General features: G+C 31.9%; 1 protein-coding gene across 1 annotated transcript in view; it reads left to right on the forward strand.

Annotated features, from left to right (window-relative positions):
- The window catches only part of DMD (dystrophin), a 2,219,276-nt gene that overhangs the window by 804,766 nt on the left and 1,399,678 nt on the right, over positions 1-14,832 (forward strand). The window contains exons 28-29 of the mRNA XM_051991017.1: positions 2,435-2,569; positions 9,588-9,737. Coding sequence (XP_051846977.1) covers positions 2,435-2,569; positions 9,588-9,737 — 285 coding nt within the window. The remainder of the gene's footprint in view (positions 1-2,434; positions 2,570-9,587; positions 9,738-14,832) is intronic.

The following is a 14,832-nucleotide window of genomic DNA, read 5'->3' on the forward strand; positions in this document are numbered from 1 at the left end:
CTATGTACCAGACTTTATATATTCTAGAGAGGTTTATTAAAGGACATTCTTTACATCTAGAAGCAAGGATAGTATATATTAGACCTTTAAATCTGAGTCTTTGTATATGTATTGTCCAAACCACTTCTTCTAGCCTTATGTCTTTTTGTAATCCAGGCCAGGACTCTGAACTTTTTCTTTCTTCAGTCATTAATGTCCCTGATTTAAAAGTGCTGCAGTGGATTTTTTTTGTTTTTAGTTCTTCATTTTTAAAGAGGACCAATGATATCACAGGATGATGTTTTAACTCAAGGATAAATTGGATGTAAATTAGTACATTTACATTAGACCTATATAATCATATAGGCCTATATGCTCTATATTACAGAGTCTTCAAAGTGCAGTGATAGGCAGTGGATTTCATTTAAAAATTAAATCATTAATTTTGATTAATATGTTAATATTAACATTTTAATAAAATTAATTTAATTTAAGATTTAACATCTTTATAATTCTCAAATTCATAAGGTGACTTCTAAAGCTGGAAATACCCATCTTAGAATTGCTGCTTAGTCACTTATGATCCAACTAAGAACACAAAGCAGAAGAGGGAGAAACCTAGGTTTAAGTTCACTCATCTGAGTGCCAGGCATAGAGCCATATGGCAGTAATAAACGTGGTGCCAAAATAGCAGAATATTTCTTCTCTGTCCTCCACTAGGAATCTCAAAATTTCATGAGTGGTGGAAGACTGAAGGCAGATTGAGAGATCATAGTCAAATCAATCTCTTTTTTAAAAAATAAGAATTTTTAAAAATGATAAAAATAACAAAAAGTATTTGAGTTTATTTATTTAATGACTATTCTGTGGCTTCTCTGATTTATCTTACTGAGCTAGATATTGCAATTTTGAATGATAGTACTAATCTTTACTATTTTCCTGCTTCATCTCTTTAGTGACCTAGAACTACTTAAAAGCTATGAAAACAGAGAATAAATTCAAGAAATTATTACCATAGCAGACAAGTTCTGAAAATGTGCTTGCTAATAAACTATGTGTCTGTTTGCTGGTGACCAGATTGTTTTGATTCAAAAAGAGGTTGAATACTAGATTTGCCATAATAATGTTTTTCAGCCACTACTTATAAAAATTGTATACAAAGATGACAATCTGCATTGATGGAAGGATAAAACACCAATAAAATCACAAAAATTTGAGTACTGAAGTATGAACTAAGAATGAAAGGAAAACTAATAAAAACTCTTATTAAGCATCTAGATATCGTGCTAGATGCCAGGGCCACAAAAATGTAATAAGTCCTGTTTTCAATAATATATTTCAATAATATATTTTAAAAGGGTGAATAAAAGGCAGGGCATTTCATTTTTGTTTTGTTTTATGGGGAAAAACATTAACAAATGGAAAGGAATGGAGAGCAGTAAGATGTTGACATTGGAAGAAATGTGGACATTGTTATAGGAACTGAACTTTGAAGAAAACATTTTTGAAGAATTTTAAGAAGCAGAAGAAATGAGGGAATGCATCCTAAGCAGGACAAATAGCCTCTACAAAGATGTGGAAATGAGAGGGAAAATTGGGTGTTTAAACTATATTTTAAAGTTTTTGTTGTTATTTTTTAAATAAGTTATTTCCAGTTTTAAATTTTTTAAAACATTATCCTATGTATACCTACTTGTCATCAGTTGCTAATTACTGAGTACTTACAGTATGTTTTTTACATGGAGAGTGAGCATCTGCCCCTAGGAGATTATATCTTAAAAATATAATCTTATTCTATTGTATAAGTATTATCATTCTTGTTTTATAGATAATAAACTGAGACTTGAAAAGGAAAAGGTCCTGCCAAAGGCTATATGACAATTAATGCGAGAGTTAGATTGGTATTCTGAATTTAGTTTTTAATATTTTTCAAGTTGCTAAACTAAAGTTATCTCCTTAGCATACCTATTACCATAAGGATGCTGGATAACCAAAGATTACATATTTTTGAAATATTGTAACATAAGAAAAGTTGGCTTCCACTATCCTCCAAATGAATAAAAGATTTAAAGAAGGATTTAGAGAAACATTGGAGGCTGCCAGTAGTTCAGTAAATAGAGCATTAGGTTCGGAGTCAGGAGAACCTGAGTTCACATCCAACCTCCTGTACTTCCTAGCTGCAATACCCCAAGCATGTCACTTTACCTCTGATTGTTTGAGAAAATGAGTCTACTAGGGAAGAAAATGGCAAATGATCCTAGTATTTTTGCTAAGAAGACCTCAAATGGGTTCATGAAGAGCTGGTCATGACTGGAATGACTGAACAATAAATTAGTTCATTATAGGATTAGAGCAAAAATCATGCATGCATTTTAGAAGACTTAAAATGCATTTTTAAGAGCTAATCACTTCTGTGCATTAGATTGAAGTAATGGTGGCTATTGTTTATTTTTAGGAGGTCTGGGCATGCTGGTGTGAATTACTGTCATACTTGGAGACTGAAAACAAGTGGCTAACTGAGGTAGAAATCAAACTAAAAGCAACTGAAAACATCCCAGGTGGAGCTGAGGAAATTTCTGAAGCTCTTGATGTAAGTTCAGCAATTTTTCACATGATATGATGAATGTATAGAATCACAAAATAAAAAGGAATTATCACCAAACTAAGACAAGTATAAATTTTAAAATTAATTCAAAATGATTTTCATGCACATTTGGAGTTTACTGAAGGAATTTACTATGCCTTATTCAGTTGTCTGTTTCATTATTGATAGAGTTTTGTAGAAGGATGTGATGATCCACAGGTCAGAAGAAGAAAATGTCCTTTTTATTGGATGACCATCTCATGTCTAACTCAAATGTCTGCCTCAACTTGCTCATTTTTAGACAATGTTGACAACTTTCAGTCTTCAAAAGGCCATTTTTTGCCTCATTTCTTTCTTAGGTAGACTTAATCACTGAATGGATGGTTATATTAGTTAAATTGAGACCTGTTAAAGACTTGAGCTTATAAAGGCCAAGGTTCAGGATCAACTTTAATCATCCTGATCCATACCTTGCTACTGAACCCAAATGGTTCCAGATGAGAAAGAGAGTATGGTGACCTTCCACAGCTCTCCCTCACTCAAATTCAATTCACTTGCACGTGTTGGGATCATCTCCCTGATGTCATTATTGTCATCAAGAATGAAGGACAAACAACAGCAACAATCTTTGTCATATGATGTGATGCTTTTAAATGCATTGTCTGAATATTCTGTTCCCCCATGGTCATATACTCCCTGTTAGTCTATGAAAAGATTTTCTCTTGGTTTTCTTATTTCTTCTTGGTTTCTTTCACTGCTGCATTATCTTCTTCTTGCTATTTAGAAGAGGTTACTGACACAATGAAGAGGTAAAATAGGCACCTGGAGTAATAAATATGAAATAGATTTGGGAGAGCAATAGGGTTAGCAAGGAAAGGGGGTTGGAAGAAGCCATTGAAGAAATATGGTATGAAGTATGAGTTCAAGTTAAATACATAGAGGAATTTAGCAAGCTAATAGAGTTAGCTATAGTAAAGAGAAAGACACTATTTCAGGGATGGTGCTATAAGAAGGAGGAGAATACCTCATAACAGGTTTAGTCCTGAAAAGGACTTAGCAAAAAAATTATTGTAAGTACATCTTTTATATGAGAAATATAAACTTTGGCATTTTTCAGGGGAGGAGGGAAAATAAAGGCAAGAACAAGAATGATTATTGAGATGTTGAGACTGCCTTGAACATATTAACAAAAGCAGTCTGGGAAAGGCTGACTTCCCATCATAGGTATCTTAAAAATGCTAATCAAGGCAATGGAGTAGATTAACTTGTAAGCAAATGATCACATGATAAAAAGAGTCCTCTCCTAAGGAGTTTCTCAAACCCACTGAATAAGTGTTGATTATTTTGAGTGAGGAGAGGCCTTTTTTGAGCATGATGTCATACTGAAGTAGATAGAAAAAAGTTATCTTCTAAATGAATCTTCCATATACTATTAAATCTGATGAGAACAAAGCTGATCTTCTGAACAGAAATTTGTATGTGAATGCCTCATTGCACCAAAGAAAAGAACAGATTGTGCTTTCCTGTCTACAATAGATTTTATGCATATCACATATATACAAATTATTGCCAAATTCAGATTTCCAGCTCCTGCTTCTTCTTGTGAAGTCTAGTGCTTCAGATAGCTAAGAAGTTTAGAAGCAAATGAGAAGAAACAAAGTGGTGATAGGAAGTTTAGACTTGTTTCTTTTTTATTGAAGTAATTTTATTTATTACATTGCTTTATGAATCATTTTGGGAGAGAAAAATCAGAGCAAAAGAGAAAAAAAACCATAGGAGAGATAGACTTATTTCTAAAGAAGAGATCTAGATGATAATTTGCAGGGATGGTAGGATCATGCAGAGTTTTTGTTTGTTTTATGTTTGTTGTTTGTTGTTAGGGAGGACATATGACTATATTTATAGGAAAGAAAGAAAGAACATGTAGCTAAGAAAAGGCTAAATGTGTGAGAGGGAGAAAGTTATGGAGAAGTGAACAGGGAGGGCAGGAGAAAGAGAAAAGAAGATAGAAAGAGAAAAAGAAAAGACAGAAAGAAAGGGGGACACAGAGCATGGTGTTGGTGCAAATCTTATGGAGAAAACTGAAAGTGATGAAATGAAAACTATACATATAGGATATGTGTTTCATATGGCTGCCAGAAGGATTACTTCTTATGGTGAGACTGTAGTGAAAGAGAGAGTAAGGGAAGATTTCTGAATGTTGAAAAATGAGGAGAAATAGAGGAGGATATTCTGTATTAATGTGCCTTTTGTTAAAGTTGATTATGAAAGAAGATCAACTGCTGGTTAGGAAAGTAAATGGGGTGGGATGGTGGTTTTGAGGAGAGATGAAACGGTTTTGAATAGCTTTTGTGGGAATGGGATAGTCTTTCTTTCTCTATTTTCTTGATTCTACCTACCAAGTTCTTGTCACTTCTACTGTCATCATGACTTTGTTTCCTCTTCTCTTTACTTATGTCACCAATCTAATTCAGGATGTCATTCTTATTCCCTGCTCATTATTTCAATAAATATACAAAATAGTATGTCTGCCTCCCCTCTCTTTTCTCTAATCCCTTCTTTATACAGTTTCCAAAATAATTTCCCTAATGCAAAATTCTGACTGTGTTGCTCCTATGGTTCTTTGGTAGTACTCTATTTCCTTTATGAGAAAATAGTAATTCTTAGATGCCCTTCACAAACTGGCACCCAAGTACCTTTTCAATTTTATTGGACATTGCTTCTTTACATGAAATGTTTGTTTTGGTTAAATCAGACTATGAACTGAATCCTAAATTTGAAACTGACTTGTAGGCATTCACACAAAGCTAGCTGCCCTTCATGCTTGGAATGAGTTGCCTTCTCAACTTTGTTTTTCAGATTCTTTGTCATCCTTCAAGATTCAGAAGATTGACTCACATGCATGGAACCTTATTTTAGTCACACTACTGGGCAATGTTTTCTCCTTCCCCCCAAAATCGAGAGTATTTGTTGCCTTCTTGTGCCATAACTCTCAATAGTATAATAATAAGCATTGTACTTGCAATATCTCACCCCATAGTTCTCACCTCTTTCAGGGCATAAGATGTTTACTCCTACCCTCATTCTCTTCTCTTCTCTTCTCTTCATTTCATTTCTCTTCTCTTCTCTCTTCTTCCTCTCTCTCTCTCTCTCTCTCTCTCTCTCTCTCTCTCTCTCTCTCTTTCTCTCTCTTTTTCCCCCTCTGTCCTTCTGTCCCTCTGTCCCTCTGTCTCTCCCTCCCTTCTTCCCTTTCTTCCTCCCTCTTTCCTTCTCTCTGCTTTCTCTCACTCTCTTTGCTTTCTTCTCTCTCTCTGTGTTTCATTCTTTATCTCTATATCTTTCTTTGTCACTCTTTTTCTTTTTCTGTTTCTTTTTTCTCTTCTGTTCTCTCTCTAGTCCTTTCCTTTCTCCCCATACACACACACACACCAGACACAAAGTTTGTCCTGTCTCTACTTACTTTTTTCAGAGCTTTGCAGCAGAAATACTCAAAAAAAGATCTGAGTGTGCCTCTAACCAGATAAAAATCAAGTTGGGAAAGACAGCAAAATTTAAAAAATACAATAAAATATATTTAATGTAAATATGTGGGGTTTTTAGTTCAATACATTCCAAAAAGGATACTTGCATACAGTTTAGTGAACCTTATTTCTCTTTCAATTTGACACTACAACTTCATACCATTCTTCTTCAAAAGTTCCTTGTCTTGTCATGAATTTTTTCTCCTGGATTCAAATATCTGGCCTTGGCCTCAGAGGTTAATCACAAAATTTACCCACAAAGTAAAGCATCATTGAATTCTCTTACAAAATCTCTCCCACTGAAAAGCACATATTTGCATTTTAAAGGGAATTTTATTGGCAGTAGTTCAATGTGTGATTTAATTCCTACTTTAAACTATTTTATTCAGAATAGCTGGGTTTTAGATTTAGCTCCATTGTTTACTAGCCAAGTGATACAGAAAAAGAAACATATTCTCTCTGCACTTCATTTTTCTCATCTGTAAAATATAGCTGAACTAGACCATCTCTAAGTATCCTGATAGCTCTAACTTTCTGTGAGAATATAATCTTGATAGAATGGTGCTAAAAACCAAATAGAATAAGGAAAAAATTCAATAAAGATGAATATAAAGGTTTACACCTTCAAGGTGAGGAGGAGGTATCATGAAGTATAAAAATAAGAAGTCAATGTAATTTTATACTCCAATATTTTGATGGATTGATGAGCTTATCAGTGTGGATATTCTCTTCAGCAGCAAAAATGTTAACTCATTCAAAACTTCTCTTTTTATGTAGTTGTTATCCATGTTTTCTTATAAATTTTCCAGAGAAAGATAATGGTGTATCCTACATAAAGCTTACTTGCACCAACATATATGGCTCCCTTAACCTTTGGGTCACTTATAAGTGTAATGTATACTTGCTCTTACTAATAAGAATATAGTTATTTTAAAGAAAATAATGGTTTTACTGTGCTCTAGACTTATTAGGATATACCTAGAATTCTGTATTAAAACCTATAGTATTAGAGAGAAATTAACTAATTCAAAGATATCCAAATCAGACAACAAAAGTGATGAAAGATCTTGAAATTGATCATTAAATAAAAATGTGAGTAATTTTAACTAAAAGAAAATATTGAGCAAAGCACTGAGAAAGAAACAATGATAAATTCAACAAAGTCTCTGCTATCTGTAAGCTTACAATGTAGGAGATTAGAAATACACATTGAACAATTGCCCTGAAAGATGCAGTATTATAAGTAAATAAAAGAGGTGAAAATTAAATTCTATGAGAGAATAAAGAAAAGAGAAATACCTTAGCTCTAGAATTAAGGACACATTCATGGAGATCATCTAAGTTGATGAGATAGCAATAGACAAACTGGTTGAGATATCTTATCCCAGGGTAAATTATATGAATAAAGTCATTGATGGAGAGAGGTGTAACTCTGGAATAAATCTTTTATAGAAAGTTGGTTGCTTAAGGTCTTGACTAATGGGATGAAGAATAAGGGCTTAACTCACTAAATAATAATGACCTACTAAAGATTTTTGGGAAATGGAGTTAATTTGTCCTATTTTTGTTTTGAAGAAATCAGCAATGTTATGAAAGCAGAGAAACTTTTCACGTACATCTAAGTGAAAAGTCATAAAAGTCTAAACTAGGGTGATGGCAATAAGAATTGTAAGGAAGCAATATCACTAGTAAGTCTATTTCCCAAGGTGATTAGGAAAAAAAGAAAAAAACCAATATTTTCTAAAATATTTATGTTAGCTTTCTTTGGGGATTGACAAAAAGCTGGGAAATTTGGGAAAGTCTGTGAATTGGGGAATGTCTGAACAACTTGTAGTCAATAATTAATGGAATGTTACCATGCTATAAGATACAATGAATTCATTGATCATAGAGAAACATGTATATATTTACATGAAATAAAAGAGTGAAATGAGCAGAACCAAGAGAATTTTGTATACAGTAACGAAAATATTGTTTTAAGAAAAAGTTTGAGTGACTAAGTCATTTCAAATATTATAAATATCCAAATTAAGTAGAAAGAACACATGAAAGAAGACACTACCTGCATCCTGAAAAATAACTTATAATAGAAGTGTGTATAAAATGATTTTATAGCTATATACATATTTGTGTCTAATGGTAGCCAAGTGTAGGATGGGATAAGAAGAGGGAAAAAAAAGTTATATATAACTTTATTGTATATTTCAAAGGAATATCAAGTTGCATATAATAGATTTACAGTGTTATATACAATCATGTTTTTTTCTGTTCTACTATGTTATGAAAATGCTTGTTTTATTTCTTAAGTTCAAAATAAAACCAATTAAACTAAAAATGAAATAAAAAATAAATGAATTATATAGTTTGGAGTTAGAATCAATAGAATTTGGTAATATATATTTCATTTGAGAGATGAGTTAAAAAGGGAGGACTTCAAAGATAGGTGATAAAGAGAGTTGTTCTTCCTTAACAATATTAGACATGATTGAAAGAGCAGTTTTGTAATTTGTTGAATGTTAGCAGTCTGTACAGCTGACATTATATGAAAGATAGTTGTAAATTAAGATTGAATATTCAGTCAACATTGAACATTCAGGGAGAGAGAATATATGTGTGTGTATATGAAAGACAGACATACAGATATTAGGAAGCCAAAGATGGCTTTTTAGAAACTAATTGCTTTAAGTTGTTAGAAAGGTAATTCCAATTGCAAAGTTTAGAAGTAATGAGTAAATGGAAGCAGATAATGAAACCCGCTATGCCATGTTTGTTTTTTGTTGTTGTTGTTATTGTTTTTACCATAAAGAAAGAGGAAGAAACCAGTATAGAAGAGAAAAAATAGAGAGGGGAAACAGAAATTATCAATGGAGCAAGGTATCACAAGAGACATGAAAAAATGCTCCGAATGGCAGCATGAAATAAATGACAAAAATATTATACAAAGCAGAGATTTGGAATTTATGGGAAAAAACTATTTGAAATTGAAACTATATTGTACTATTTCATCCTACTTCTAATTAGTATAGGGAAAATAATTATATATGTATGTGTTTTCAAAATAAAAAACTATCAGGAATTTTTAGAATCAATATATTTTGTCAGCAAGATTTAATCTAAATTCTTTTCCTCTGAAGTCTTGACTAGAAATGTCTTAGAATTTTCTCCCCCTATGATTTCATGATTCTGATGGAGATTGAGCAGAAGCACACTGAATAATTTTCTATTTGGTATATTTAAACTTGGGTTTTAGATTTTTGCAGTCTAGCTAACCTTTTTGGAAGCATAAAAGGTAAATCACATTTTGACAGAAATTTATTTCTAATTAAATAAAAATAATAAATCAACAGAGATACTATATGTTTTATTAGTTGAATAAAATATTTAACTGGATGTATCTTAACTATGTGAATCTAGATGATGTGTTGAATGAAATATTTAGTATTGTGATGACTCCTAATATATTCTAAAAAAATGTTTATTAAGAATTTTAAATTTTTTTTTAGTCGCTTGAAAATTTAATGCAGCATCCAGAAGAAAACCGAAATCAGATTCGAGAACTAGCACAAACACTAACAGATGGTGGAATTCTAGATGAACTTATCAATGAGAAACTGGAGAAATTTAATTCTTGGTGGGAAGACCTTCATCAAGAGGTATGAGAAATACTATATTACAGATCTATTTGAATTAATCACATTAGTACCTTCAAAAACTGCCGTCACTTATTGCATGAATATGTATTATAAAACCATGTAAATGCCATATATACATATGTATAACTATATAAATGTCATATATATGCATATACAAATATTAATATGCAAAAGTGTTGACATTTATATGTGTATTCAATTTCATTCACCAAACAGTTATGAAGCATCTGTTATATACAAAATGCCATGTGCCACATTCACCACCCCATTAAAAAAAGAGCGTGTTTTCAGAAGCTTACATGAATAAACAAATACCAAAAACAAAAGTTTATTCAAAGAAATATAAAGTAATTTTAAGAGGGAGAATGTTAAGTGAGAATGGGAGAGGAACAGGAAAGATCTCTTTTCAGAGGCAGCTTCTGAATTATATTTTAATGAAAAATAAGGATTGTAACTGATTGAGGTAAGGAAATAGTTTTCTATAGTGAAGAGGGAACTTATATGCAAAGGCACATAAACCAAAGATGGAATGCTCCATGCATATATTTTTGTATGTTATATATGTTACTTCTTTTACTCTACCTAAATAGTGTAATTATATTTATCATTTCTAAGGTAATAACAATGAAATATCTCTTGGATTTTAAGAACAATAGAATATTTTTATAATATATGTTATGTTCTTTTGTTTTTATATATTTATTTGTTGATATGTCCTTATTCTCTCAATCTGCACTCAGATAGGAATCCCTATAACAAAGAATAAAAAGAAAGAAAAGAAAAACATTTATTGAACACTTTGACAAAAATATAAAAGGGTCTCTGCTTTCAAAGATCTAATGTTTTACACAATACATATAGATGTGTGGTGACCCTGAAAGGAAATTATGGTGCAGTTAGTAATATATATATATAATACACTGATAAAGCATTTATTGGAGTATGGATGACAAAGATGGGGGTATACTACTATGATACAGTGTCCTAGTGTCAGGGCAGAAAATGGGAAGAGGCAAATAAGAGAAGAGAATGAGGATTTATATAATGTCTGTCCTGTTCAAGGAATTGTGATAAGTGGTTTTTTAAATTAATTATTTAATTTTGAAATACACATTGTTTTATGAAAAACCATGGGAGAGGAAAAAAAATGACTATAACATATGTTGATTTATACTCTAGCTCCATAATTCTTTTTTTTCTGGAGGCAGATGGCATTTTCTATCCAAAGTCTATTGAAATTGCCTTGGATTACTGAACCACTGAGAAGAATCAAGTCTTTCATAGTTGATCACTGCACTTTCTTGTTGTTATGGTATACAATGTATTCTTTGTTTCTACTTGTTTCATTCAGCATTAATTTGTTTAATTTTTTTCAGGCCTTCCGAATAAAATCATCTTGTTCATCATTTTTTATAGAACAGTAATATTCCATTAACTTCAAATACAACAACTTGTTCAACTATTCCCCAATTGATGGGCATCTACTCATTTTTCAGTTCTTTGCAACCACAAAAAGAGCTGCTACAAACATTTTTGCACATGTGAATCCTTTACCATCTTATATGATTTCCTTGAGATACAGACTCAGTTGTGATACTTCTGGGTCAAAGAGAAATGCAGAGTTTGATAGCCCTTTAAAGGGTCATAGTTCCAAATTGTCCTCCAGTATGGTTAGATTATTTCACAATTCTGCCAACAATACATTAGTGTCCCAGCGTTTCCACATCCCCTCCAACATTTATCATTATCATTTCCTTTCATCTAAGCCAATTTGAAAGGTATAAGGTAGTACCTCAGAATTGTTTTAATTTGCATTTCTCTAATCAATGGTGAGTTAGAGAATTTTTTTCATGTGATTATAGAAGACTTTAATTTCATCATCTGAAAACTGACTGGTCATAACCTTGGACTACAATGACTTGTAGTTTGATAAATTTGACACAGTTTTTTATATATTTTTAAAATGAGGCCTTTATCAGCAAGACTGGCTGTAAAAATGTTTTTCTAGGCTTTGTATTTCCCTTTTTATCTTCTTTCTGTAGGTTTTGTTTGTGCAAAACATTTTTTTAATTTAATGTAATCAGAGTTGTCCATTTTGCCTTTCATAATATTCCCTAGTTCTTCTTTGGTCATAAATTCCTCCTTTCTCCAAAGATCTGATAGCTTTATAATATACTGCTACATATAGGTATAGTATAATGATTACTGCTGCTTTATAATATATTTTAGATCTCGTACTACTAAGCCACCATTCTCTGTAATTTTTTCATTAATTTCCTTGTATTTTAGACCTTTTGTTCTTCCAGTTGAATTTTATTATTGTTTTTATTAGTTCTCTAAAATATTTTTGGCAGTTTGAATAATATGGCATTGAACAAGTAGACCTATTTAGGCAGAATTGTCATTTTTATTATATTAGCTCAGCCTACCCATGAACAATTGATATTTTTCCACCTTTTTTTTTTTTAACAAATATTATCTCATTTCATCCTTACAACTGTCTTTGGAGATAATTGCATTATTCCTATTTTTACAATCGAGAAAACTAAAGCAAAAAGAATTTTTAAGTGACTTGGTCAGGCCCACAAACCTAGTAAGTGTTCAAGGCCAAATTTGAACTCAAGTCTTCTTGAATCAGGTCTAATATTCTGTCCATTTGGCCAAGAGCTGACAATGAACAGGGGGAAGATAAATTTCCCAAATTGTATATGACCTATAGTTTACCTTTTCCCAACTATGTATTCTAATGGTTTATTTTGACAGGTGGAACAATATCAGCCAAAACAAATTTTTCGTTCATCAAATCTTCTGTAAATAAAAATAACTTCTTATTCTTTTTGTTTTTTTCTTCTTCTACCTCTTCTTCCTTCTCTTCTTCTCTTTCTTTCTCTTCTCCTTCCTCTTCTCCTTCTTATCCCTCCCCTTCTTCCTTCCTTCATCTGATAGTGTAAGGATAGTTAGTGATTGTAATGTTACTAGAACATTGAGGAACAAATAATGTAATAGATCATTATTTTAAAGAATTTCAATGACCAAATATTTATTGACTTTGTGCCAATATGAAGCAATTATAACATAGAACATGAAAGGATAGAAGAGTTTTAGGGTAAATTTCACCCTTATATTCTTTTTTATATGAACTGTTTTGCCTTTCAAAGATCAGTTAAATAAAGATGCCTTTTTTTTTGGTTTTCTCATTTACCAAAAGTAAAGTAATGTCACTACAGAAATAGAACCCTAAAGATTCTTCAGTTGCTCACTTATAAAAGTCTTGTTCTTCACTGAATAACTTTCTTTAAAAAAAAAAAAAGTTTTTCACCACTTCAGCCTTTGGATTTCAAAAGGTCAAGTCATTTGAATTCAGTTGATTAATATGGGGAAATATATAATATGAAGTTTTAACAAATCCTGTATTTAATCAAGATAGGAGCTCAAATTACAGAAAGAAATGCTTGGCTACAGATTAGAAGGAAAGCAGGGAACTGGGGGAAAATTACATCCAAGGATTCTGATAAAGGTTTCATTTCTAAAACATTTTGATAATTGACTCAAATTAATTAGAATATGAGCCATCCTCCAATTGATAAATGATCAAATGATATGAACAGACAATTTTCAGATAAAGAAATTAAAACCATTTCTAGTGATATGAAAAAATGCTCTAACTCACTATTGATCAGCGAAATGCAAATTAAGATAACTCTGAGGTGTTACTACATATTTTTCAGATTGCCTAAAATGACAGGAAAAGATAATGATGATTGTTGGAGAAGATATGAGAAAACTGGGACATTAATAGATTGTTGGGAGAGTTGTGAATCATTTTGGAGAGCAAAATGGAACTATGTCCAAGGGGCTTTTAAAAAACCAGAAATGTCTCTAGTGGGCCTGCATCCTAAAGAGATCATAAAAAAGGGAAAAGGACCCACATGTGCAAAAATGTTTGTGGCAGCCCTTTTTGTAGTGGTAAGGAACTGGCAACCGAGTGAATGTTCATAAGTTGGAGAATGGCTGAATAAGTTATGGTATATGAATGTTATGTAATATTATTGTTTTATAAGAAATAATAAACAGGATGATTTCAGAAACACCTTCAAAGACTCGGTTTCTAGGTGAAGTGAGTAGAACCAAGAGAACATTATATGAAGTAACAACAAGATTACACAATAATCAATTCTGATGGACATGGCTCTTTTCAACAGAGAGGTGATTCAAGCCAGTTTCAAAGGACTTGTGATAGAGAGAGCCATCTGCACCCATAGAAAATACTGTGAGGACTGTGTGTGGATCATAACATAGTATTTTCACTTTTTTGTTGTTTGCTTGCTTTTTTTTTCTTTTTTTCCCCTTTTTGATTTGATTTTTCTTGTGTATCATGATAATTGTGGAAATATATATAGAAGAATTGCATATGTTTAACATATATTGTTACCTGCCATCTAGGGAAGGGGGTAAGGACAAAGGAGGGAGAAAAAAATTGGAACACAATGTTTTGTAAGGGTGAATGTTAAAAACTCTCTTTGCATATGTTTTGAAAAAAATGTTGTTAAAATAAAGAAATTAAAAAAAGAGAGAGAAATGCTTGACTTCCACTAAGAATCAATTGGAATCTGTTTTCTTCAGCAAAAAAACAATCAAACAAAAATAATTATTAAACATGTTATAGAGTCAGAAAATTGGAAGCAAAATTTACCTGGATTGTATCTTCCTTTTCACCTTTTCAGTGGATAATCTGAGAGTGAAAGAAAAATAAAACTTTTCCCCAAAAGTAGCAAGGAAATAAGCAAAGGTAAAATCTTCTTTTAATGCAGATCACTTAAAGTTAATGTCATCATCAAATTCCATCTTTTTTCCTTTATTTTACTGAGGAGAACAAAGATTTGATGTCAGATTAAAGTGATAGATAGCAGCCACCCTGTTCCACTTCTTCGGGGCTTGTGTGTTCCATTTATCTCTTTAAAAAGAGTATGTGGTATAAAAAAAAAAAACATCATTCTGATATTTTGACTGAATTTTGACTCATATTCATGTTTTGATATGAAGCAGACAGCCCCAGGTTATCGTGTCCTAGGAAATGATTGTCCTAAGCAAGAGA

Source organism: Antechinus flavipes, chromosome 3, assembly GCF_016432865.1.
Source record: "Antechinus flavipes isolate AdamAnt ecotype Samford, QLD, Australia chromosome 3, AdamAnt_v2, whole genome shotgun sequence".
NCBI lineage: Eukaryota > Metazoa > Chordata > Mammalia > Dasyuromorphia > Dasyuridae > Antechinus > Antechinus flavipes.